We start from the raw sequence: 25,314 nt of genomic DNA on the forward strand, positions 1-25,314 counted from the left end.
TCTACACACAGCATATAAGCCCCACCGCAAACTGGCTACCCTTATCCGTTCTACGAAAGATCAGCTCCCTCCTCTCTCTCTGCCTGGAGTTTACAAAGTACCCTGTTCCTGTAAGCTGGCGTACTTTGGACAGACAGGCAGATCAGCATCCATCCGTCTAGAGGAACACAAGTCTTACATCTTCAAACACAACTATGGCCATTCAGGCTTGGCTGACCATGTTTTGGACACCACCCACAGAGTATCATGGAAGAAAACCACCATGCTCCACCACAGCAAATTCAAGAAAGAGAGACTTTTCTTAGAAGCAGCAGCAGCTCTCAAAAACCAACCAAATCTCAATAAATATGGGTGCATTAAGCTTCCGAAGATTTGGGAAACACTCATCACCAGAGTTCCCACCTTACATTCCAGGCCACCTACGCCTGGCCTTAGAGGGCGCTCTACCTAGATAGGACTTTAGTGTCACCCACGTGGTTGGGCTTAGTATTGTTTGTTATTTGTGCATATGTTACATTAATTTTTTTGTGTAATCCCCGTAGATGTCCTAGTGACTAGGACGAAATATAGGAAGTATTAAAGTCTATTTTAATTCTTTTTGAGTGTTGTTAAAAAATCCATTAAGCCTCCAACATGATGTCCTCACAGCACTTAAGCCTCTTCACACGTATACTTTAAATGTGTTATATTTCTTCCATTTACAGTTATGCCTTCACACATTTGTAGTCCTTCGTCTACTACTTCTTTTAGGTACAGGTTGAATAAATATGGTGACAATGGACAGCCTTGCATAATGCCTTTTTTAATTGCTATTTGATCTGTTTCTATGTTTATGTAATTCACTATTACTCGTGTTTCTGGTAATTCTTGTTAATAGGTATTTGTCGAACCCTCTGTTTTCTGGAATTTTAACGAGTTTGCTTGTTTCAAAAGTTTGTTTGAAGTCAATAAAACAGCAGTAGAGTTTTTTATTTTTGTCTCTCATAAGATTTGCTAATCTGTTTAGTGTGAAAATTGCATCAATTGTGCTTCTGCTATTTCTAAATCGCATTTGCTCTTCTTCCATCTAATCTTCATAGGAATGTTTAATTCTGTTTTGAAGAATCTTGATGAATATTTTATAGCAGTGGCCTAGAAGGGCTATAGTTAGTGCAGGATCTGACATCTCCTTTTTTTGTGGATGGGTATGATCTATCCTGTTCTCCATTCTGCTGGTAAATTTCCATTCTTTAGTATTTTGTTGAACAGTTCCCTTAGGCAATTTATTATGCCTTCTCCCCCTTTTTCTAGAAGTTATTTTTGAATGTTGTCTATGCCTGGTGCTTTGTTATTTTTAATTTGTTTGATTGTTCTATGTATTTCTTCACTTAGTATGTCTTTTGTGTCAGAAGTTTCTTCTGGGTTGAAGGTGTTTTGGTCTATATTTTTTTAGCTGCAAATGTTTCCTTAAAATTATTAGTCCATATTTCTTTTATTGTTTCACAGCTACTTGTTGTGGTTCCTTCTTTTTGCAATATTGAAACTGGATTGGGTGAGTATGTTCTAGTTATCTCTTTAACTATTTCATAAATGGTCTTGGAGTCATGTTTTTTGTAAGCTTCTTCACATATTCCTGCTTTTTCTTCTAAATATGTGATTTTTGATAATCTGCAGTTTTTGTCTATTCCTTTTTCAAATTTTTGTATAATATTCTATTTTATTCATTATCTTCTTTTGAGAGGTTAGTTCTGGATATTCTTTTTTTCTCCCATAAGTCTAAAATCTCTGGTGTAAGCCAATCATTATTTACTCTCATCTGGTAGTCCAAGTGTTTTGTTGCTGTTTCTTTAATAATAATAATAATAATAATTATTATTATTATTATTACTATTTAGGTCTCCAAGGAGTCAAAAGACTCTTTGCGGGAGGTCCTTCCTAGGAAATACAAAGTCTACAAAGACTCATCGTGCCCTCCTAGGAAACAAAGTCTATCATACCACTCCTTAAACTCATTGACCATTCTCACGCTCACCACTCTATCAGGAAATGCATTCCACGGTTCAATCACCCTCCATGCAAAGAAACCATTCTTCACCCTCTTGCTCACAGCTTCCTTTCGTAACTTCCAGGGATGGCCCCTTGTCATCACTCCTTCCTGCTGTTCAACCAAGCAAAAGAACTCCCCAGTGTCAACCCTGTAACCACCTCTCAACAGTTTAAAAGTCTCAATCATATCACCTCTTCTTCTATCCACCAAACTCTGCAGTCCACATTCCCTTAGTCGATTATCATAACTAACATTGCGCAGTCCTGAAAACCATCTTTGTTATCTGCATTTGTACCCTTTCCACAGTTAATATATCCCCTTCAAATCCTGGGGACCACATCTGAGAACAATAGTCTAAGTGTGGTTTGCTCAGGGTCTTATACAATGGAATGATAACTCTTCTATCTCTGCAAGTCAGCGTCCTTCTCATTATTGCAGCAATCTGCTGTGTTATCTTCACCACCTTTGCAATATGTCCCCTGAATTTCTGGTTTCTATCAATCATCAGCACCAGATCTCTTGTCTTCTCCCTACTTCCTCCAGTATAGCCCCTCCAATACAGTATGCAGCATCCCATCGATGTGTCCTAAACCTCAAGACCATACATTTTGCTCATTAAACTGACACCCCCATCTGTCTAGCTTATTCTAATCCTCTTGCAGGGCTACCACATCTACACTATTACTAATAACCCTTCCCATCTTCACATCCATAAACAACTGAATATTCCCCTGCAATCCACTGACAATGTCATTGATATAAAGGTTAAACAATATAGGTCCCAGTACTGAGCCCTGTTGGACCTCACTTGTAACCCTCTGTTTCCTTGAAACTGCCCCACCATACACAACTCTCTGATACCTATCGGACAGCCAATCCTGAATCCAGTTGGCCAACCTGACATCCAAACTCATGTGCTGCAACTTAAACATCAGCTTATCATGTGGCACCCTATCAAATGCCTTCGCTAAATCCAAGAAAATGGCAGTATATTCCTTTCCCTCATCAAATGCTCTAATAAAAGGCAATCATATTACTAAAATAAGAGCACCCCTTCATAAATCCATTTTAACTCTCACAGATAATATTATTACCCGCATCTATCCAATACTGTACACGGTCCCTAATTAATATCTCCAAGATCTTAACAACTACTGATGACACACAAACTGGCCTACAAATAGACACTTCCAGTCTGCTACCGCCCTTATGCAATGGCACTACCTTACCTTCCTTCCATTCCCTGGGCACCTTTCCAGCAGCTAGACTTTCATTGAAAAGCCAGGTCAAAGGAGCTGTCAGTTCTTTAGCACATTCTCTCAAAACTCGTGGTGAAATACCATCCAGTCCCACAGCTTTACTAATACCCAGAGTATTCAGTATGTGGAACACACTCTCTTCCTGCACCTCTAAACCTCGAACCTGCCATATCCCTCTACTATTAAAATTTACTCCTCCAGGATGAAATACACCAATTAAGTGTTCATTGAATAATTCCACTATGTCCTCTGCATCAGTCCCTCTATTCCCATTTTTATCCCACAATATCATTCTTCCACAATAATTTCTCCTCCTACTGGCCACATAGCTAAAAACTTCCCTAGGATTTTCTTTGGATCTTATTGCCAATCTCTTCTCTTATTGCAGTTTCACCTTTCTTACCATACTAGTCACTCTCCTAGCTTGTGTCTTATATTCTTCATGCATCTGCTCTTCACCTGTCTCCTTATATCTCTTCCATAGCCTCTTTTTAACATGTAGGTCCTGTTTAATATTGTTTGTCATCCACTTTACTCCAAATTGTGTCTTCTTCTTCACTTGTGGAATACAGCTTTCTACTGCTGCTAATAAATATTCCTTCACAATTTCCCAAGCACTAATGATATCCCGGCCTTCCAATTCCTCCCTCCATGAAACTTCCCCAAGTTGATGTCTTAGACTATTATAATCACCTGCCTTGTAATTCCACATACGTAGAGGAAATAAGAGACCCCAGATCTCTTATTTCCTCTACTTCCAACAATATATTCTCACCAAGCATAAATTCTGCATCCAATCTTTGTTTTCCAAATTTTAAAACCTTACATTTTGCAACATTGAACTCATATCCCCATTTGCTTGCCCAATCACTCAATTTATTCAAGTCTTCTTGCAAGGCCACAACATCTTCACTACACTTTATGGTTCATCCCAACTTTGCATCATCTGCAAACAACTGAATATCTCCATCCAAATCTTCGCCAATATCATTAATATACAAGTTAAATAGTAATGGCCCTAAAACAGACCCCTGAGGCACTCCACTAGTGACTTTCCTTTTCCTGGATATTGCACCCCATACACAACTTGTTGATACCTATCAGATATCCAGTCTCCAATCCAATGTACTAATCTAATATCCAACCCCATCTGCTCTAGTTTGACTGTCAACTTATCATGAGGTACTCTATCAAAAGCTTTTGTAAAATCCAAGTATATTACTGTGTATCCTTCTCCTCTGTCCAAGGAAGCAGTCACTTTATTGTAATAAGTAAGTAGATTACTAAAACATGACCTCCCTTAAGCAAATCCATGCTGTCCATCAAAGATTATACCATTGTTGTCAACCCAACTCAGGATCCTAGTTCTCACAAGCTTCTCCAACAACTTAACCACAACACCTGACACACAGATAGGCCTATAGTTTGATGCTTGAGTTCGATCACCTCCTTTATGAAGTGGCACAATCTTGCCCTCCTTCCACTCTTTAGGGATTTGACCAAGTGCAAGACTCGTATTAAAAAAATATTTCAAGGCTCTCTCTCTGGCATATTCCTTCAGAATATGCGGTGATATATTATCATGTCCCACAGCCTTATTTACATCTAGTTTACTCAACTCCCCAAACACCTCTTGCTCACTTACAGTCAGTCTCTCCTCCCCATCATCAACTGCCCTTAATCTCTCCATGAAGTCACATCACAAGATTGAAAGATCTTTATGAACTGCTCATTAAGTATCTCCACCACACATTCTGCAACAGCTGTCTTTATACCATTTCCTCCAATCAATGTCATCCTTCCATAATCATTCTTTCTTTGGCTTCATTAGCTAACTGCTGTTCATACCTCTCTTTAGCTACTCTCAACCAACCAAGTCACCCTCCTTGCCTGGTCTTTGTAGACCTCATGAAATTGGTTACTTCCACTTCTCTTATGCTGCCTCCACAATGCCCTTTTTCTCTGTATCGCATGCTTAATCTCTTTATTCATCCATCTCACACCTACCTTATTTAACCTTCTCACCCATGGTATACCTTTAGACATTGCATCTACTAAGTAGTTTTTGAAAATCCCCCAAGCTGCATTGATCTCTTTACCAGCTATCTCCTCATTCCATGCTACACCTGCAAGCTGTCTCCTGAGCTCTTCATAATCACCCCCGTTGTAGTTCCACATATACCCTTTTTTCACAGGAGTCCTTGCACTGCTGGCAACCACCCAGGTAATCACCTCATGGTCACTTTCACCAACTGGTGGATGATTTGACACCTCATTGATAATTACATCCTCCGATGAGATGACCACATCCAAGACCCTAAATCCTTGTGTGCCCTCTGTTACATACTGTCTGAGGTAGTTATCCCTCAAAAACTCAAGAAACTCATTTTCTTTACTTCCAGTTGCTATTTCTTCATTCCAGTCTATATTGGAATAATTAAAATCACCCATAATGATCATCCTTTTCTTATTTGCTTGGCTTATTGGACAATACATTTCACTATCACCATCATCCACATTACCAGGTCTATAACAACATCCCACCAAGTATTTGATTCTATTCACCTCTATCTCACACCATACTGCCTCAAAACCACTGGCCCTATTTCCCTCTTGCATCTCTACCTTGTATGGACATAACTCTTTCTCTATCATCAATAGCACTCCCTCTCCCTTTTTACCCCTTCTATCCTCACGAAACATATCATACCCTTCCATCTCTCTTCCTGTCAGGATGTCGTCCTCATCTAACTATGTCTCACTTATTCCGACAATCTTTGGGTGAACAGACGCAATTATTGCAACCATTTCATCCGCCTTGTTTCTTATACTTCTAGCATTGGTATACAAACACGACAGCTCATTTCTGGATCTACAGCTTGTTCCACTGATATCACTCATTCGATGTGATCTCTCCATGCTGGACTGGGACCATTTCCCTTTCTGCTTCTTCATTTTGGAACCCTTTGCAATTCCATCTGTTTCCTCTAGACCCATGATCATCCCATTACTTTCCTGCCTACACATGCTCTCACCTCCTCTTGGAGCATCCACTTTCTCATGCTGTGTACCCCAGTCCACCCTGAGCCTCCCCGTTTCCCTGCTCCTCTTGCACACCCATTCTCTCATTTTCTATACTCATACCACTCACTTCCCCATTCATTTCTACTTCTTCAATCTCTCCTATCTTACTCTCCTGCTCTTCCACATCACTCCCCTCTCGATCTGATTCATTCTCTCTATTCACTTCTCTACTTTCCAGCAGCAGTCTCTCCAAGCGACTCACACCATAACCACTCAAATGCAGTCCATTGCTCCCATACAGCTCACTTCGTCCCTCAAACTCATTCCACACATTAACAAACTGTACTCCCATCTCCTCACACATTTCAGCCAGAATATCAGTGATAATCCTTGCTCTCTGCCTCATTTCACCACAATCATACCTAGGCAACACACTGACCACCCTTCCTGTCACACTATTCTCTCTTATATTTCCAAGCAGTCTCCTGACATTCATTTTGACATGCTCTTTGTTCTCTCTCAAATCATTTGTACCAATTAATACAATTAACTCTTTTGCTCGCTCCCGCCTCATATTCAATGCCTCAATCACTCGACTCATTTTACCGCCTGGAAAACATACCTTGTGCATTTTATCCTCTAGCACACCTTTAATAATGGAGTCGCCATACAACGCCACTCGCTCATCTTTCGTTAACTCTTTCATGCCATCATTGATTTATTTTAATAGTTTTGACCTGAATTCTCTTAATTTCATTCCACATCTATTTCATTTCTTGCTTCATCCAATCCAATTCACCTTCCGAACCTCGCGACACATTCTCTTTATCATTAAATCTTTCTAACTTTCGACCCCCTCTTCTCGCTTTCCCTCTCATTCATCCTTCTTTGTTTTCGTACTTTCAGTCCAACATACGTCCAACTTTCACTATCATTCTTCTCACTTTCACTCTCATTTATCTTTCTTTGTTTCCGTAATTTCGAACTAACATGCGTCCAACTTTCGCAATCATTCTTCTCACTTTTACTGTCATTCATCTTTCTTTGGTTCAGTACTTTCGTTCCAACATGCGTCCAACTTTTGCCATCATTCATTCTTTCGATTTTTTTTACTTGCGATTTCTGCATCACGCCATTTCTACTTTCATTCGTTCTCTCAATTTCGTTTCTTTCCGCCTCACTTTCGTCCCTTTTAACATCCGTTACGGTTGTCAAATCGCCCTTTTTCTTTTTTCCTGATTTTTTAACATTTTTTCGCTTCTCTTTCAAACGCACTCGCGACACAATCGGTACTAGCACTTTCTGTCATCAATTTCATATTCGCATTCATCAATTCCTCGTTCAGGTCACACTTCGTACACACCCTTCTTCCATCCGCACTAAACATCCACAAATCATTTATGTAATCGAAGGAATACATATAACAGACCTCACACTTAACGAAACGACTGAAATCTAAATTAAAATCATGGAATGAGAATGCCGCCGCCATGTTTTTTTTTTTTTTTTCTCTGCAGGTTACTAGGTCTAATAATAACGATTTCGTTTTTAGTTTAGGCAAGAAAAAACTCCACACTAATAATATCGGTAGCATACAACGTTTACAGCGCTCTTACTTAAACAATTATGCATATATACTTAATTATTCCTAGTAATACTTATCTGAATCAGCTCTTCAAATCCCGTCCGTAGTGCTTGGCCCGCTAGTGAAAATGAAAGACAAGACCACTAGGTCTTGTCTTTCATTTTTTATGTATTTAATCAATTGGTGTGTTTCTTTAAAACTACTCACCATTCCTTTATTTTTATTTTACTTATTTTTTTGTGTGTGCACACCACAAAATTTTGTCATTGAATTTCATTTAAAATTTCAAACAAGATTGCAATTACACCATATATTCTAAAATTAGCCAAAATGACATGCTCTGTGTTACATTAATTAATATATATGGTCTTGTCTTTCATTTTTTATGTATTTAATCAAGTGGTGTGTTTCTTTAAAACTACTCGCCATTCCTTTATTTTTATTTTACTTATTTATTTTTTTGTGTGTGCACACCACAAAATTTTGTCATTCAATTTCATTTAAAATTTCAAACTATCTTATACAAATTTAAATGAGAAAAGTGTAAGTAGTTCTCAGTTTTGTGTGAGATACATCACCATATTATATATTTTATAACACACACACACACACACACACACACACACACACACACACACACACACACACACACACACACACACACACACAAAGGAACATTAATTTGTAATCTGATAAGGGGCAAATGTGTAATTTGTCCTTGAACTTACTGATCTTTAAAAGTAAATATAGATTATTATAATTTAGATTTTTAATAAGATACTTCAACATATTTCAGAGGAATGTCTAATTTAATATAAACATTTTCCTTTTCACAGGTTATCAGTTCAGAAAGTAGTATACAAAAGCAACAAATCGACAGGTAATGACATTTTATTTGATTCCTATGAATTCATTCATGAAGCAGCCTTTTCATCTGGCATTTGAGAAAAATTTGAGTATTTATCTGTGGAATTTATTGAACTATGGAATTCTTTTATTGCACTGAATTAGTAACCTCATCAATCCAGTCTTTAAGATTGCCAACATGTGTATAAAATCCATAATTGTCCTTCATTCCACATCCTTCACCCCAGCTTACTATTCCTATTTGAATCCAAGTAACACCATTTTCAGTTAACAAAGATTGCATTAAAGGTCCTCCACTGTCTCCTTCACAGCTGTCTACATCTCCTGTAACCAAAACAAGGTAAGTTACATTAATTACTTTCCAATAAAAAATCTCTAACTCCTTAACATTACTTGAAGAAAAAAAAATTATTTAATCATTTCAATCTGTTTCATTCAGGGTAAAAGTTTCTCTGATTTTGCAGCTGTTAATAACAGCTAATTCCCCAGCCTACCACCATTCAAGGATGTGCCTCCTGGTTATAAAAATTCATAGTGTGCCTCTTGGTTATTAAAAATGTAGTAGTTAATGCATAGGAACATAGTTAGTCCAAAATATTTGACATCAGATGCTCGGAGAAATGTGAATATCAGCCATTCTGGATTAAAGTGAAAATGGAGGTGAGGTGTTAGAGTTGAATGATATGGTTGAGACTGAAAATGGATGTCTACTGAAAAACTCAAGGAGTATAATTATTATTATAATAGTGTTGAGAGGTATTTTCCAAATTGACAAAGAGGAATTTTTCATAGAACAAGGGCAAGATTCTATCCTTGGTAGTTGAGAAAGGAGGTGGTGAGTAGGAGGGTAAGAATTGTTTTTTTGGCATGGAGGGTGTTTTTTACTATGGAATTCATTGCCTGACAGAGTGGTGAATGTGCAGATGGTGAATAGGTTTAAGGAGTGTTTTATCCTTTATCCAAGTGTAAGCAAAAAAAGTTTGCTCCTGAAGTATTTTCAGGACTGGGGCAACTCGTAGTAAACGTGATATAGGTTCTCATCACTTGCCTTAGTATCTCCCATAATGCAAAGCACATCTCCTTGTAGATATGTATAAAGCTATGCATTAAGGGAAGGGCCATTACCCAGACTGGTATCCCTGTTTTACATGCGAGATTACCTCTCCAAAAACTCGTAAGATCCCCAGGATCACCCAAAACAATGAGTGACCCAAAGGATCAAAAAACTCAGCATTGTTCCCCTCAGTAACAGGCTCATCCCATCACCGAGAAGAACTCTCAGTGTTGGCTCTCCCCAGTGGCAGGCTCATTCCACCATCGAGCAGAGCAGTTCATATTTCATCTGATGGGTAACAGCAACAGCCATGCCTCAGTTAACTTCATGGACTACAGCACTGCCATCCATCACCCAAGCTTCCAACCGGTTTCGAGCCTTAGGGATCTCATCAGTGGGAGCCAGATCCAGAGGTAGTGATACTAAGGTATTGGAGAAGTCATATTTACCTATTTGAGTTGCCAAAGGGTGTCACACCCTATTATTAAAATTCTCTGGATTAGAGATAAGTTTATGGAAGTTTTTTCAGTTGGCTATGCTACTAATTATATGTTGGGTTTTATCCTTTATCCAAGTGTAAGCAAACAAAGTTTGCATCTGAAGTACTTTTAGGACTGGGGTAACTCGTGTAAAGTAGGTATAAGTTCTCATCACTTGCCTTAAAATCTCCCATAATGCAAAACACATCTCCTTGTTAGACAAGGAGATGTGCATTAAGGGAAGGGTCTTAAGATGTGTATTAAGGGAAGATGTGTCTTAAGATGTGTATTAAGGGAAGGCCCTTCCCTTAATATGCATTAAGGGAAGGGCCACTACCCTGACTGGTTTCGACCTTTGTATAGGTGAAGCTGGCTCTAAAAATTAGATGATCCCAAAAGATTGCCCAACTCAGCATTGTTCCACTCAGTGACAAGCTCACCTCATCACCGAGAAGAACTTCTCAGCATTGGTTCTACCCAGTGGCAAGCTCACCCCACCACCAAGCAGAGCCATAATCTCAGCGGTGGCCCCACTCAGAGACAAGCAAAAAAACCTACCCTAAGCAGAGCCTCTTGGAGCCAGACCCAAACCAGTTTCACCCTTTGTTGAGGTCTTGTCAGTGGGAGCCAGACCCAGAAGTAGTGATACTAAGGTGGAAGTAATGGAAAAGTCATATTTACTTATAAGAGTTGCCAAAGGGTGTCACACCCTATTATTAAAATTCTCTGGATTAGAAATAAGTTTATGGAAGTTATTTTACTTGGCTATGCTAGTAATTATATATTGGGTTTCATCCTTTATCTAAGTGTAAGCAAACAAAGTTTGCACCTGATGAGATGAGAACTTATACCACCTTTACCACAAGTTGCCCAAGTCCTGAAAGTATTTCAGGTGCAAACTTTGTTTACTTACACTTGGATAAAGGATTAAACCAAATATATAATTGGTAACATAGCCAAGTGAAAAAATTTCCATCAACTCATCTCTAATCCAGAGAATTTTAATTAATAAGGTGTGACACCTTTTTGGCAACTGACATATAGAAATATGACTTCTCCATTACTTCCACCTTAGTATCACCACCTCTGGGTCTGGCTCCCACTGATGAGGCCTCAAAGGTCGAAGCCAGTTTGGGAAGTGACCCTTCCCTTAATGCATAGCATTATACATGTCTGCAAGGATATGTGCTTTGCATTATGGGATACTAAGGCAAGTGATGAGAACTTATACCACCTTTGCCATGAGTTTCCCCAGTCCTGAAAATACTTCAGGTGCAAACTTTGTTTGCTTACTCTTGGATAAAGGATTAAACCAAATATATAATAAGTGATATATAGTTTCTTCTGAAGCAATGGACAGTTACTTTTGATAAGTTATGCACAAACATATTCTAGTTAAGTGCTATAAGCCCAAAAGAGATGAATTCTTTTTGTGTTTAAAGATGAGGAAGAAGTTTCCACAAGGAAAAAGGGAACTTTAAAATTATCTTCACATTTCAAGGAAATAGGAAAGGAACTAATATTGTGTAGAATATACAAAAGAAGAAATACATTCTCTCTTAAGCAAGGTTGTGCATAAATTATTTTCTTGTTTAAAAAAAAAAAAAAAAAAGGTGTGAGCCAAGTTATATTTTAATGGCCATTGTTGAGAGCAGAAGAAACTGTACTTTATATGTTGAAGTTAACTGTTTTCTCTTCAAATCCTGTGATCTTAAAGAGAAGTCAAAGAATTTTGCATGATGTTTATGTTCTTTTACTCTGTTGTTAAGTATGTGGATCTTTTTCTCTTTAGGAGATAAGTTTATTTACAATGCAAATTTGTATATATCTCTTGCAAAAATTATAATATTTTACACACTATTAAGGCAATACCATAAATCTACACTAATAAAAATCACTTGTAAATAAAGATATTATTTTTGAATTTTCTTTGTCTCTCACCCTCAATCTCCTAACTTATTATAATAACAGTATCCCACATCCGAATCTGGGATATTAACTACTCATGAAAGGTAAACTCTGGTATATAATGACAACCAGGGAAAAGACACACTACACAGCCTTATATCTCTGCATAAAATATAAATACCTCATGCTTGTTAATATTAAAACTACAATCCTACTCATTTGTCCAAGCTAAAATTCTATTTAAATCTTTCCTCAGCAGAGCTCCTTATAATTTTCACCAACTTTGCATAACAGAAAACAAATGAAGATCCCCTGTCAATCCCCATGGAATATCATTTTCAAATAAATAGCAGGTGGGACCCAAGAATATACCACTGGTTACCCTCCTTCATTTTGAGATACTTTTTCATTATACACAATTTGCTGGTATTGTTCAGAGAGCAAATCTCTTATCCACCTAACAAATATACTATCCGTTTCCATTCTCTGTAGATCATATACTAACCTGTCATGGGGTAGTCTGCCAAATGCTTTTGCAAAGTTCAAGAATATCACTATATATGAATCTTCCTTATCTAGCACACTCATCACCTTATCAGAGCCACTGTAGCTCAGTCAGTATAGACGAAGCCCTTCATTAGGAAAGACCTGGGTTCGATTCCCATCTGTGATGCGAGGGTTTTTTCCACCTGGAAACTCAGGTTTTTTGTCCCCCAGAACAGACAAACCAGCCTGTGAACACACATAGATTACAGTCAGAATACTTAAGATGGTCCCTCCAGACATAGGTTTGATTTGATCAGCTATGCTAGTCTTGAGCCCTGATAAAAATGGGGGGGGGGGAACTGAGATGGTGCCATACCTTCCTGTAAAAGGGGCTCACGGCCGTTGAATCATCATACGAAATAAATAAAAATCACCTTATCATATCAAGTAGATTGTTAAAACAAGACCTATCCTTTACACACCATCATACATCCTTTAACCTAAGCTTGTATTCTATTCCTAACCAACTTCTTCAATACCTTGACTACAATTGCAGATCAGACTGGTCTATAACTGGAAATTTCCTAGAACCATCATGCTTGTGGAGAGGTATTATTTTGCCTTCTTTCCATTCCTTAGGAACCTTCCTCACTGCAAGGCTTTTATTAAATAACTAGGTCAAGGATATAGCTAATGTTTAGCACATTCATTCTCACAAGCCTTATTAACATCAAACCCAATCAACACCTGATACACCTCTGATTATTTCACTTCTAATTCACTAACACTTATCTCTCTTCTACATATTGCATAGCATCATTTACACCAGTATGATATACACTAATGAAATGCTCTTTCAATAATTTCACTACATCCTTTGGAATTGTTACTGCGTTACAAAAAATATCCAATATTGTCAATCTGCCATAACTATTCTTCCTCATGCTTGCCATATAGAGGACGAATTCTCTTAAATTATCTAAGCCCGACTATCCAGTCTTCTCTCATAGTATACCCTTTCTTTCTTTGACATGTTCATCACCTTTATAATCTGCACTTTATATTTATTGTGTATCCGATTGCCACTGACTGTCTTGTCCTTCCATAACATCTTTTGCAACACTACATGCTTCATTTTGCTGTTCACCCATTTCACTCCTACTCTATTTATTCACTTAACTCTTGGTACCCATTATATATTGCTTGTGTCATATACTACCTTTTAAATTCCCATACACTGTCAACATCTTTTTTTTTTTTTTTTTCTGCAGCTCACCAACCTAATGTATTAATGCTAGTTGACTTCAGAACTTTCCATAATCATCTACCTTAATTTCACATATATCCGTCTTTGGATATATATGAAATGCTGAAAGTTTTTTCACTTGGTTATGCTATAAATTAAAGATGCCAAGAAATTATATTTTTGGTTTCATCCTTTATTCAAGTGTAAGCAAACAAAGTTTGCAAAGAAGATGAAGTTACTTCATCTTTTTCAAGTATACAGAAGTAGCCCAGTTGTGAAGTTACTTCATATGCAAACTTCGTTTGCTTACACTTGGATAAATCATGAAACCAAGAATATAATTTCTTGACATCTATAATTTATAATATAACCAAGTGAAAAAACCTTCGGGGTGCTTAAGGGCTAAAGCTGTATAACTAAGAGGAGACATCCATATAGCATTTAAAGAAATATGGAGAACCAACCAGGGCTTCCGAACTGACCAATCCTCACCTTTTCGTAGTGCACCCTGTTAGGTATTTACCTGGATAATGAACGAATCAGGATGGGCTGGCAATCTGGGATTTAGCCAACCAAATTGTATTCTTATTGGCTTAAACCACAATATAAAATGATGGTACAACATGAGACAAATTCATGCCGGCTGGGATGTCACCCAGTTAAACAAGGTCCCCCATTGTTTTTGACAGGGAACCAGGGTGAACAGCGAAAAGTCAGCTACTGGAACAAATCTGAAAACACACCCCAACTCGACATCACCAGAGTTCAAGATTGGTACTATCAACATAAGAAGCCTGAATGGCAAAGAAATGGAGCTAGCTGAGGAAATGGATAAGTACCAGATCAATATAATAGGGATGACTGTTAAAATACAAAATGTTAAAATACATAATAAATACAAAATTTTATTAGTATTATTACCCCAAGACCTCGTGGAATCAAAGACTCATATGGAAGGTCCTTTTATCACACACACACAGCTCATCATACCGTGTCTTAAATACACTCAAACTCCTTGCAGACACCACACTCTCAGGCAAGGCATTCCAATCATTCACAACTCTGCATGAAAAAAACCTGTCTCTCACTCCCCTACTCACACCCTCTTTATTTATACAGTTTCCAGGGATGACCTCTGGTTCTCACCCTATCTGCCACTATTTTATGTAGAACTTCTCCAGCATTGATCCTATACAACCCCTTACCAACAACCACTTATCGACATTCCAGAGGTCAGAAACTACCTTAGTCAGTCGCCTTTGGACCGTTTCCAACATCTCTTCATCCTTATGAAAACCAGGTGACCAAATCTGGGCACAATAGTCCATGTGTGGCCTAATCAAAGCCTTATACAACGGAACAAGAATCTCACTACTTCTACACGTCAGTATCCTCCGCATCGTTCCTGGAAGCCTTTGTGTTGTCTTCACAATTTTGGCAATGTGTCCCCTAAATTTCAGATCCTTATCCACTATCACCTCCAGATCTCATTTCTTCCACCTCCAACAATATATCCTTCACCAAGCATAAATTCTGCATCCCATCTTTGTCTTCCAAATTTTAAAACCTTACATTTTGCAACATTGAACTCTCATCCCCATTTCCGTGCCCAATCACTCAATTTATTCAAGTCTTCTTGTAAAGCCACAACATCCTCACTACTCTTTAGTTTGTCCCAACTTTGCATCATCTGCAAACAACTGAATATCTCCATCCAAATTTTCACCAATATCATTAATATACAAGTTAAACAGTAATGGCCCTAAAACAGACCCCTGAGGGATTCCACTAGTGACTCTCCTTTTCCTGGATATCGCTCCCCCCCCCCCCTCCATAGATAACTTGTTGATACCTATGTCAGATAGTCAGTCTCCAATCAAATGCACCAATCTAATATTCAACCCCATCTGCTGTAGTTTGACTGTCAACTTATCATGAGGTACTCTATCAAAGGGATTTGGAAATCCAAGTATATTACTGTGTATCCTTCTCCTCTGTCCAAGGAAGCAGTTATATTCAGGCAATGACAATTGATGAAAAGAAGGAGTAGGCATAGTATTCAAAACAAAATACAATGCTAATCTTCTTGATGTGGACAAATATGAGAATGGGGAACTGGACAATGAGACTTATTTGTGCCTATGGTCCCACAGAAGGTTCCACTAAGGTAGAAGTTGAAGAATTTTTTGAGGCTTTAGAGATAGCAACTGACACAATTAAAAATGAAAAGTTGGTCCTTGTTGGGGATCTAAATAGCAGTAGGAAATGATTGTAAGACATACAAAAATATTTTGGGAAAATTTGGAGAAAAGACCAAAGCTAATAATAATGGCAAATACCTGTTTGGACTTCTGTTCATTACTAACACCATGTTCCAACATAAAATATGCATAAATTCACATGGAGATTAGAGGCAAGGAATAAGAAAGTCTCATTGACTATGTTATTATTTTTAGTGAATTTTTCTCTCTGGTACAGGACACTTGAGTGCACAGAGTATTTCAAATTAGAAGTGATCACCATTTAGTCATTAGCAGAATAAAATTGAATTTTATATTGAAAAGAAGACCATGTAAGAAAGTTTTAAAGCAAATAAAAGTTGAGCAGCTCTCAGATGTCAACTGTAGAGACTAAAATACACAAATATTATTCAAGACAAAATGAAAGAGTATGAGAATAGGAACGAAACTTGGAGATTCAGTGGCAAGCCCTGAATCTCAGCCAGAGAGGCATGTGGTGAGGTTGTCTGCAAGGATAGAAAGATCAGAACTCCATGGTGGTGGACACAGGAAGTTAAAGAGGCAGTAAAAGAAAAGAAGAAAACATATCAAAAGTTCCTAGCAAATAAGTCACTTAGAGAATACAGAGAAAAATTTAAGAAAAAAAACTAAACTGTGTAAAACTAGCTAAATAAACACCATGGGAAGACTTAGGTAAGAAAATAGAAAATTTTCTATTTTCTTACCTAATATCCAGAAGGTGGCAAGATATTCTGGTGATTGTTGAAAAAGCTCAGGAGGAAAGAGTGCTGTAAGAAATGATAAAGGTGACCCAAAAATTGGAGAAAAAGATATCCTCAATGTATGGGGGTGGTCTGAAACATTCTCGGCCTCAATCACAGCTGGCAATACTATTGGAAAGATTTTTTTTTTCTAAGTTGGTACATCTGTCGTAAGCATCCATGTGAAATTGCAATTCTGTCAAGCAGTTTGTTTTATACAGCTGTCTGAAGCAAAAGTGTTGTCAGTATCCCTTGAATGGATAAAATTCAGTATTATGCTGTTATAAAATTCATTGTAAAAGAAGGTTAAACGCCATTAGAAATTCATTCAAAGTTCATAAACGTTTATTGGCAGTCTTCTCCTTCATTTTCGACAATTAAAAAATGGGCTGCCGAATTTAAATGTGGCCATACCAGCCTTGAAAATAATCCATGTGAAGGGCATCCACAAAGTGTAACAACACCGGAAATCATTAATCAAGTGCACGATATGGTATTGGATGACAGGCGAGTCAAAGTGCATGAAATTGCTGAGACTATAGGCCTTTCAAAAGAATATATAGGATATATTTTGCACGAAGAATTGCAAATGAAAAAGCTTTCTACAAGATGGGTGCAGTGCTTGCTTTGATCTGCTCACAGCAGATCAAAAACGCATTCACATGAAAATCTCTGAACAGTGCTTGGAGCATTTTAACAAGAATAAAACTGATTCGTGCATCGATTTATTACTATGGATGAGACTTGGATTTACCATTAAACACCAGAATCCAAACAGAAGTCAAAACAGTGGACAAAAACTGGTTGTTCAGTGCCAAAGAAGACAAAGTCAGTTCCATCAGCAGGAAAGGTCATGGCATCAGTATTTTGGAATGCAAAAGGCATCTTGTTTATTAATTATCTTGAAATGGGTAAAATAATAACTGGGGAATATTATTCCGATCTTTTAACCAGACTAGATAAAAAAAATTCATGAGAAAAGACCCGGTTTGTAGAAGAAAAAAATCATTTTTCATCAGGACAGTGCACCTGCCCACAAAGGTGTTTCGACAATGGGAAAATTAAGCGATCTGCACTATGAATTGTTGGAACATCCACCCTATTCCCCAGATTTGGCTCCCTCTGACTTCTATCTCTTCCCAAAACTAAAACTTTTTCTTGCTGTGAAAAATGCTGAAAGCATTTTTCTTCTAATCAAGAGGTGATTGCAGCTATAGACGGGTATTTTGCAGATCTTACTGAGAACCACTACAGGAATGGAATAATGGTGCTGGAGCATCACTGGAATAAATATATTAGTCTTAAGGGAGATTATGTTGAAAAATAAAAATAATTTTGAAATTATAAATTCGTTTTTTTATTGTTAGGCCGAAAACCTTTCAGACCATCCTCATATGGAGTAATTACTTTGAAAAATTGCTAAATGAAACATCAGTGACAGCACAATGGCAAAAAACACTGACAAGGCATGCAATCAGAAATATATATCCATACTTGAAGTTGAAAAATTCATCAAAAGCCTGAAAAGGCAGCTGGAGTAGATGATATTAGACCAGATATGCTCAAGTATGGAGATATAAATGTCTTACAGTGGCTGAACTGCATAATTCAGAAGGCCTGAAGAGACAGATGAATTCTAGATGATTGGAGTAGAGTTCTTATAGTGCACACATATAAAAAGGGAAATAAAATTGAATGTGAGAATTATAGAGGTATTTCTCTACTGAGTGTTCGTGGTAAGATTTATGCCAGTACACTTAAGAAACGGTTGAGAAGGATTGTGGAACAGAAGCTTGGTGAAGAACAAGCTGGATTCAGGCCAATTAGAGGCTGTCAGGACTAAATTTTCACTTTATGACAAATACTTGAGAAATCATGGGAATATAACAAAGATCTGTATTTAAGTTTTGTAGATCTGGAAAAAGCATATGGCAAGGGAGCCAAGAGAGAAGCTATTCAAAATGTTACAGTTATATGGTGTCAGTGGGGCATTATATCAAGCAATACTTAGTCTTTATTTGAATTGTAAGTCAGCAGATGGCATTGAAGATGGTTTATGCTAAATCTGGTATCAAACAAGGATGTACATTATCTCCTCTGTTATTCATTATCAATATGGATCACATTATGAAGGAAAGTGGTAGTAAACATGATATCAAAATTGGAGATGTTAATGTCAGCTCTTTGCTTTATGTGGATGATGTTATACTTCTAAATAAATCTGCTACAAGTCTGCAAGATTTCTTTACTAAATTGAATAACTTTATCTATTACAATTCAATTGAATTGAATTGTAATAGACATGGTATGAAGGTCAGCAATAACAAGACAAAGACAAGGCAAATGCCAGATGCATGGAGGAGCAGAGTCCAGGATGAGGCAAGTGACCAGTGGTGTGCCTCATGGCTGTGTGGGCTGCTATTGTTTAATTTGTACATAAATGATATAGGAAATGATTTAAAAGGAGATATTCAGTTGTTTGCTGATGATGCAAAGTTGGATAGTGCAATAAAAAATCAAGCTGATGTTGAGAGTTTGCAGGATGATTTAAATAAACTTACAAAATGGGCAAAAGGGAATGGATGTCAGTTCAATGTGCTAAAGTGTAAAGTTATGCATTTTGGGATTAAAAGATTACCAGCTGTGTACTACATTGATGGAACAGTATTTCAAGAGATTGATGAGGCTAGGTACTTGGGGGTGTTGGTGGATAGAGGTTATTATTCCCCTTTATAAGGCATTGATATTTCCACATTTGGATTACTGTGCTCAGGTCTGGTCACCTGGATTCCTTGCAGATGAGGAGGTTATGAAGAGGGTTCAGAGGAGAGCAACTAAGTTGGTAAGCGATGTAAAAAATGCTCTCTACATTGATAGATTGAGAGCTTGTGGATTGCAGAAGTTGATTGATAGGTGGAGAAGAGGGGATATCATAGAAACATTTAAATTACTAAAAGGTTTTTATAATATTGATGGAGGGGAAATATTTCAGCTGTGTGATAGTGATGGAAGAACAAGAGGTGATACCTGGAAATTAAGGAAAAGCGTGGTTAACAAGGGTGTGAGAACGAGGTTTTTCACCTGGAGGGTGGTGAATAAGTGGAATGCATTGCATAAATCAGTTGCGAGTTCTTTGTCTGTAAATGAATTCAAGAAGAGATGTCATAGATATTGTTTTCATAGTTTGGGTCTCCCGTGATGAGTCTAGAGACTCCATGAAGATACCTGGTCTGTGTGGTTAGCCTAGTGGTTTTGCGCTTCGCAACCATATGCCTGAGGAAGGAGTGTCCTGGTTCAACTCCTGTCACCAACGTGAGGAGCTTAAGGATCTTCCTCAGCCATAGCCAAATTAGCTGGTCTTGGGCGTGGACAGCAGGGTTTTTTTTCCCCCAGTTTATCTGGGATTTTTCATCCCGCAAGCAGGCAAATCGGCCCTATGAACACACACCGATCTACGGCTATAAATACTTAATCTCCCATGAGGGGGCTCAACTCTCCCCAATAGGGATGGGGGAGAAAAGGGTGGAAACTCCATATGAATAAATAAATAAATAAATGGCTATACCCGTAACAATAATAAAAATAAAACATGAGAGCATTGAAAATATCAACTGCATTGTGAATGGAGAACCTATAGAACAAGCAAAACATTTCAGCTACTTAGGTACGATTTTTAGTGAAGATGGTAAGTTAAATATGGAAATAGACAACAGAATCAACAAAGCTGGTATGGTAGGAAGTCAACTGAATAAATTTATATGGAATAAGAGAGAAATTAGTCAAAACACTAAATTGGCTGTATAGGAGAAACTAATTTTAACTTATGGACCTGAGAGCTGGGTTAGAAATAAAACACTTGACCAAAGACTAGAGACCGCAGATATGAGAGTCCTGAGAAAGATTAGGGACATGAACAGATGGCATCAATGGCAATATCATATTAAAAACAAGGATATTAGGAAGGAAATTGACAGTTAGCATCCAGGAATGTGTTAGCAGAGCTAATCTCAGGCAGTATTGGTCACTTAAACAGAATGGGAGAGGAAAGATTAGCAAAACAAGTGTTCTCTGCCAGGTTGGCAGGTGGATTGATATGGTAAATTGTGCCTTAGAAGATAGAAATATAAAATTTGACAATGTTGGAGTCTTAACAGGTAACAGATTGATTTGGAGGAAAATTGTAAATAGGAAGCTAGTATTGATGTAAATTTTTCATGTAGTATACTATCATATCCTGTACACTCCTTGAAGGTGCATATCAGGAATTTGATGATGATGATGGTGGTTATGAAAAAACTTTCAGCGTCTATCTCTAATCCAGAGTATTTTAGTCATAAGGGTGACATCTTTTGATTACTTGTATATTGGAAATATATTACTTCTGCATTACTTCAATCTTGGTATCTTATCTCTTCTAGGGTTTGACTCCAACTGATGAGGCTTCAGTAAAGGTTGAAACCAATCTAAGTAGTGGCCCTTCCCATAATGCTTAACATTATACATGTCTGTAAGGATATGTATAATAATATTATTATTCATGACACCTCCAAGGAGTCCGAAGACTCATCGCGGGAGGACACCTATTATACAACTCTCCATCTCCACAGCTACACTGATCCTCCACTAACAATCATCTACATCAGCACCATCTACTGCCCATATGTATATGTAGAATGAGACCATCCAAAGTCATGTGAGATCACATTGACATGCTTACCAGCTTCATGTTACTTTATAACTTGCAACTTTGTTTCAAGTCAATTGCTTGCATTATGAGATACTAAGGCGACTGATGTAAAGTTATTAGCTTCTATATATGCAGTCATCCCTCGAATTACGTCAATTCGAAGACATATCTGTGATCCCATAAGAGAATAAACAACATTTTCAGCTATACTTTTGAACAAGATGCAAGTGAGCATAAAGTGATAAGATTTCTATTTAGCAACAATGCATCATGCACAGTGGCAATCTCCCTCGGCAGTTGGCATGTGTTTTCACAGTTCCTCTATTGATTTTGTGTTTGAGAAATAGGTTGTTTGTGTATTTATCATTAAATATTTCAGGATATTTTGTGTAACATGGCCCCTACATTCTTCACTAGGTTTTCTGATTGGGCATGTAGGGGCCATGTTACACAAAATATCCCTGTTACAGATAAAGAAGCAAGCAATTGACTTGAAACGAAGTTGCAAGTTATAAAGCAACATGAACCTGGTAAGCACGTCAATGAGATCATACATGACTTTGGATGGTCTCATTCTACAGTGATGACCATTTTGAAAAATAAGGATAAAATCATTTAGGCTGTGAAATAATCTGCTTCCATTAAATCGATGATAGTGACAAAGCAACGACAAAGTCCTATCGGTGATATGGAAAAGCTACTTGCATCATGGATAGAGGGCCTGAACAAAAAGAGCATACTCCTTAGCACTATGACCATAACCGCTAAGACACTAAGTCTCTTCAACATGTTGAAGGAAAAAACAGGGCAGATTATGACTACAAATTCAACACTTCTTCCGTTTGGTTCATGAGAATCAAGCAGCGTTTTGCACTGCATAATGTGAAAATGTATGGTGAATCTGCAAGTGCCAATGAGAAAGCTGCCAAGGAGTTTGTGGAGAAATTGGATAAAATTATTACAGAGGAAATTTTTTGCCACAACAAATATTTAACATGGATGAGACTATCTTGTTTCGGGAAAAAATGCCTGAGTGAACATTCAACCACAAGAAAAAAGCTAAAATCTATGCCTGGTTTCAGAGCTCTTAAAGACCGTATTATAATTATGTTGGGGTAACGTGGCTGAATATAAACTGAAACCATTTGTGATATGGCACAGTGAGAATCCATGAACCAATTTGAACTTCAATTCGTGCAATTTTGCCATTGCAACGACCAATGTGTGGACGGTGCATTGTCTTGATGAAAGAGCACTTTTTTTGTGTGCTAATCTTGGCCGTTTTTTCTTCAGTTCTTCTTTTAAATGGTCCAACAATGATGAATAATAGACTCCTGTTATTATCTTACCCTTTTCCAAATAGTCTATCATGATAATTCCTTGGGAATCCCAAAATATGGTGGCCGACACCTTCCCAGCTGACAAAATGGTCTTCGCTTTTTTTGGTGCTCTTTCACCGGACATTGTCCACTGTTTTGACTGCTGCTTGGACTTATGTGTGTAGTGGTGGATCCAGGTTTTGTCTACAGTCACGAATCAATGCAAAAAATCCTGTAAATTGCAATTAAACATTGCCAAATACTGTGTCGAAATGTTTTTTTGCATGGGTTTGGCTCTCTCAACCAGCAATTAGTGTATGATGGAGCAGTGTCTCAAAAAAGGCATGGAACCAGTGGCATTCCCCAGGGTTCAATTCTTGGGTCCTAATGCTTAACTTGTTTGTAAATGATAATAGTGGAAATGGTTATGAGGCAATGTGTTATAACGTGGGGGTTGACAGGAAGACATATTTAATTTGATGTTGCTATTGCAACATCCAGCCTCCACATTCCCTGGCCTATAGGCCAGGGAATGTGGAGAGTGGTGATGAAGAAATGTATACACAACTTGCATTAAGTGAACAAAGGAAAAGTAATTATTATGGGTGATTTTAATTATGGCAGTATAGATTTGAATGAAGAGATAACATTTGGGAATAAAGAAAATGAATTTTTTGAGGTGTCGAGAGATAACTATCTTAAGCAGCATGTAAAGTAGGGTACACAAGGATTGAGCGTTTTAGATCTGATCATATTAACAGAGGATGTAATTATGTGTAGAATTTCACAGTTTCCTCTAGTTCATAAGAGTAATCATGAAGTGATCACCTGGGGTCTGGCTAGCCACATGCACACTTCTGTGAGGAAAGAATATATGTGGAATTATAGGGCTGGTGATTATGACAAGCTTAGGAGACAGCTTGGAGCTATAACATGGAATGAGTAGTTGAGCAGTAAGGAAATAAATGCTGCATGGGAACTGACAAAGAAATACATAACCGCATCAATGTGTGAATGTATTCTAAAGGTCAAAAGGCTGAGTAAGGTAGGTGTAAAATGGATGAATGTAGAGCATAAAATTGAAATTTGGAAAAAGAAAGTACTCTGGAGGAAGTACGAGATGAATAGTAATAATCAGTCACATGAAGAGTATAAAGAACAAGTCAGGAGATTGACTCAGTAAAGAAAACAAAAGTAGAGTATGAGCAGAAATTGGCAAATCAGGCAAAGAAAAATGCTAGAGTTTTTTTTTTACATAAGTGGCAAGTAGAAGGAAGAATGATCATGGTAAGATGAAGTTAATCAATGAAAGTGGTAGAATGGTAACTGGTGCAGAAGACATTGTTGAGGTATTCAGTGATCATTTTAGAAGTGTGCTTCATCCTGATCAGGTGGAATCATGAGGAACTTAAGTGTAGAGGACATAGGAGGGGATGCCTTAATTGTGAGTGAGCAGGAGGTATTTGAGGAAATGAATAAGATTGATTTTATTGATTTCAATAAGGTGATAGGATTTGATGACATATCACCATGCATGTTAAGGGAAAATTCCAGGGAATTGGCAGTAGCATTGGCATGTCTGTTTAATAAAAGTCTTCTTAAAGCACAGGTTCCAAGGGAGTGGAAAGAAGGTAAAATTGTTACACTGCATAAATGTGGTGATAAGGCTGCGGCTTCAAATTATAGGCGGGTCTGTATATCTGGAGTTATGAAGGTACCAGAGTGAGATTGATGAGAAGTAGGATACAGAAATTAGTCGATAACAGCAGTATTCTTTGTGGTTATCAGAATGGGTTTGTTAAGCAGACATCATGTTTTACTAACTTACTTATGTACCCTAACAAGGTGAAAAATACCTTCGACCGGTGAGATGCATACATAGTGGTGTACTTGGATTTTGCAAGAGCTTCGGATAGACTGCCACATGACAAGCTGTTAAATAAATTGAAACAGATGGGATTGGATAACAGACTTCTGGACTGGGTCGATGACTAGCTGTCAGATAGGTATCAGAAAATTGTATATGGGGGTGAAGTATCCCAAAAGAGGAAAGTCACTAGTGGTGTACCACAGGGGTCAGTTTTGGGACCATTGTTGTTCAATTTCTATGTTAATGATATTGGGATGGGGTTATATATTGATATGCAGCTGTTTGCAGATGATGCAAAATTGGGGAGAGCAATGCAGAGTCAAGCAGATGTTATGGCCTTAACTTGAATAGATTGCGAGAATGGGCAAGTAAATGGAACTGTCAGTTCAGTGTTGCTAAGTGTAAGGTTTTGAGATTTGGTAAGCAACGATGTGATGCAAAGTATTTACTTGGTTGGGAAACTTTAATGGAAATAGAGGAGACGAGAGATCTGGGAATGGTGG

The 25,314-nt window shown here is 37.7% G+C and overlaps 1 protein-coding gene across 1 annotated transcript in view; it reads right to left on the reverse strand.

The window, feature by feature from the left end:
• Positions 1 to 8,684: 8,684 nt before the first annotated feature.
• LOC150103690 (complement factor B-like) overlaps positions 8,685 to 25,314 on the reverse strand; it is a 271,622-nt gene continuing 254,992 nt past the window's right edge. Inside the window, exon 17 of the mRNA XM_090396496.1 lies at positions 8,685 to 9,085. Coding sequence (XP_090252622.1) covers positions 8,889 to 9,085 — 197 coding nt within the window. The 3' untranslated portion in view covers positions 8,685 to 8,888. The remainder of the gene's footprint in view (positions 9,086 to 25,314) is intronic.

Source organism: Typopeltis vanoorti, chromosome 8 (assembly GCF_054136105.1).
Source record: "Typopeltis vanoorti isolate ZY-2024b chromosome 8, IOZ_Tvanoo_1.0, whole genome shotgun sequence".
Classification (NCBI taxonomy): domain Eukaryota; kingdom Metazoa; phylum Arthropoda; class Arachnida; order Uropygi; family Thelyphonidae; genus Typopeltis; species Typopeltis vanoorti.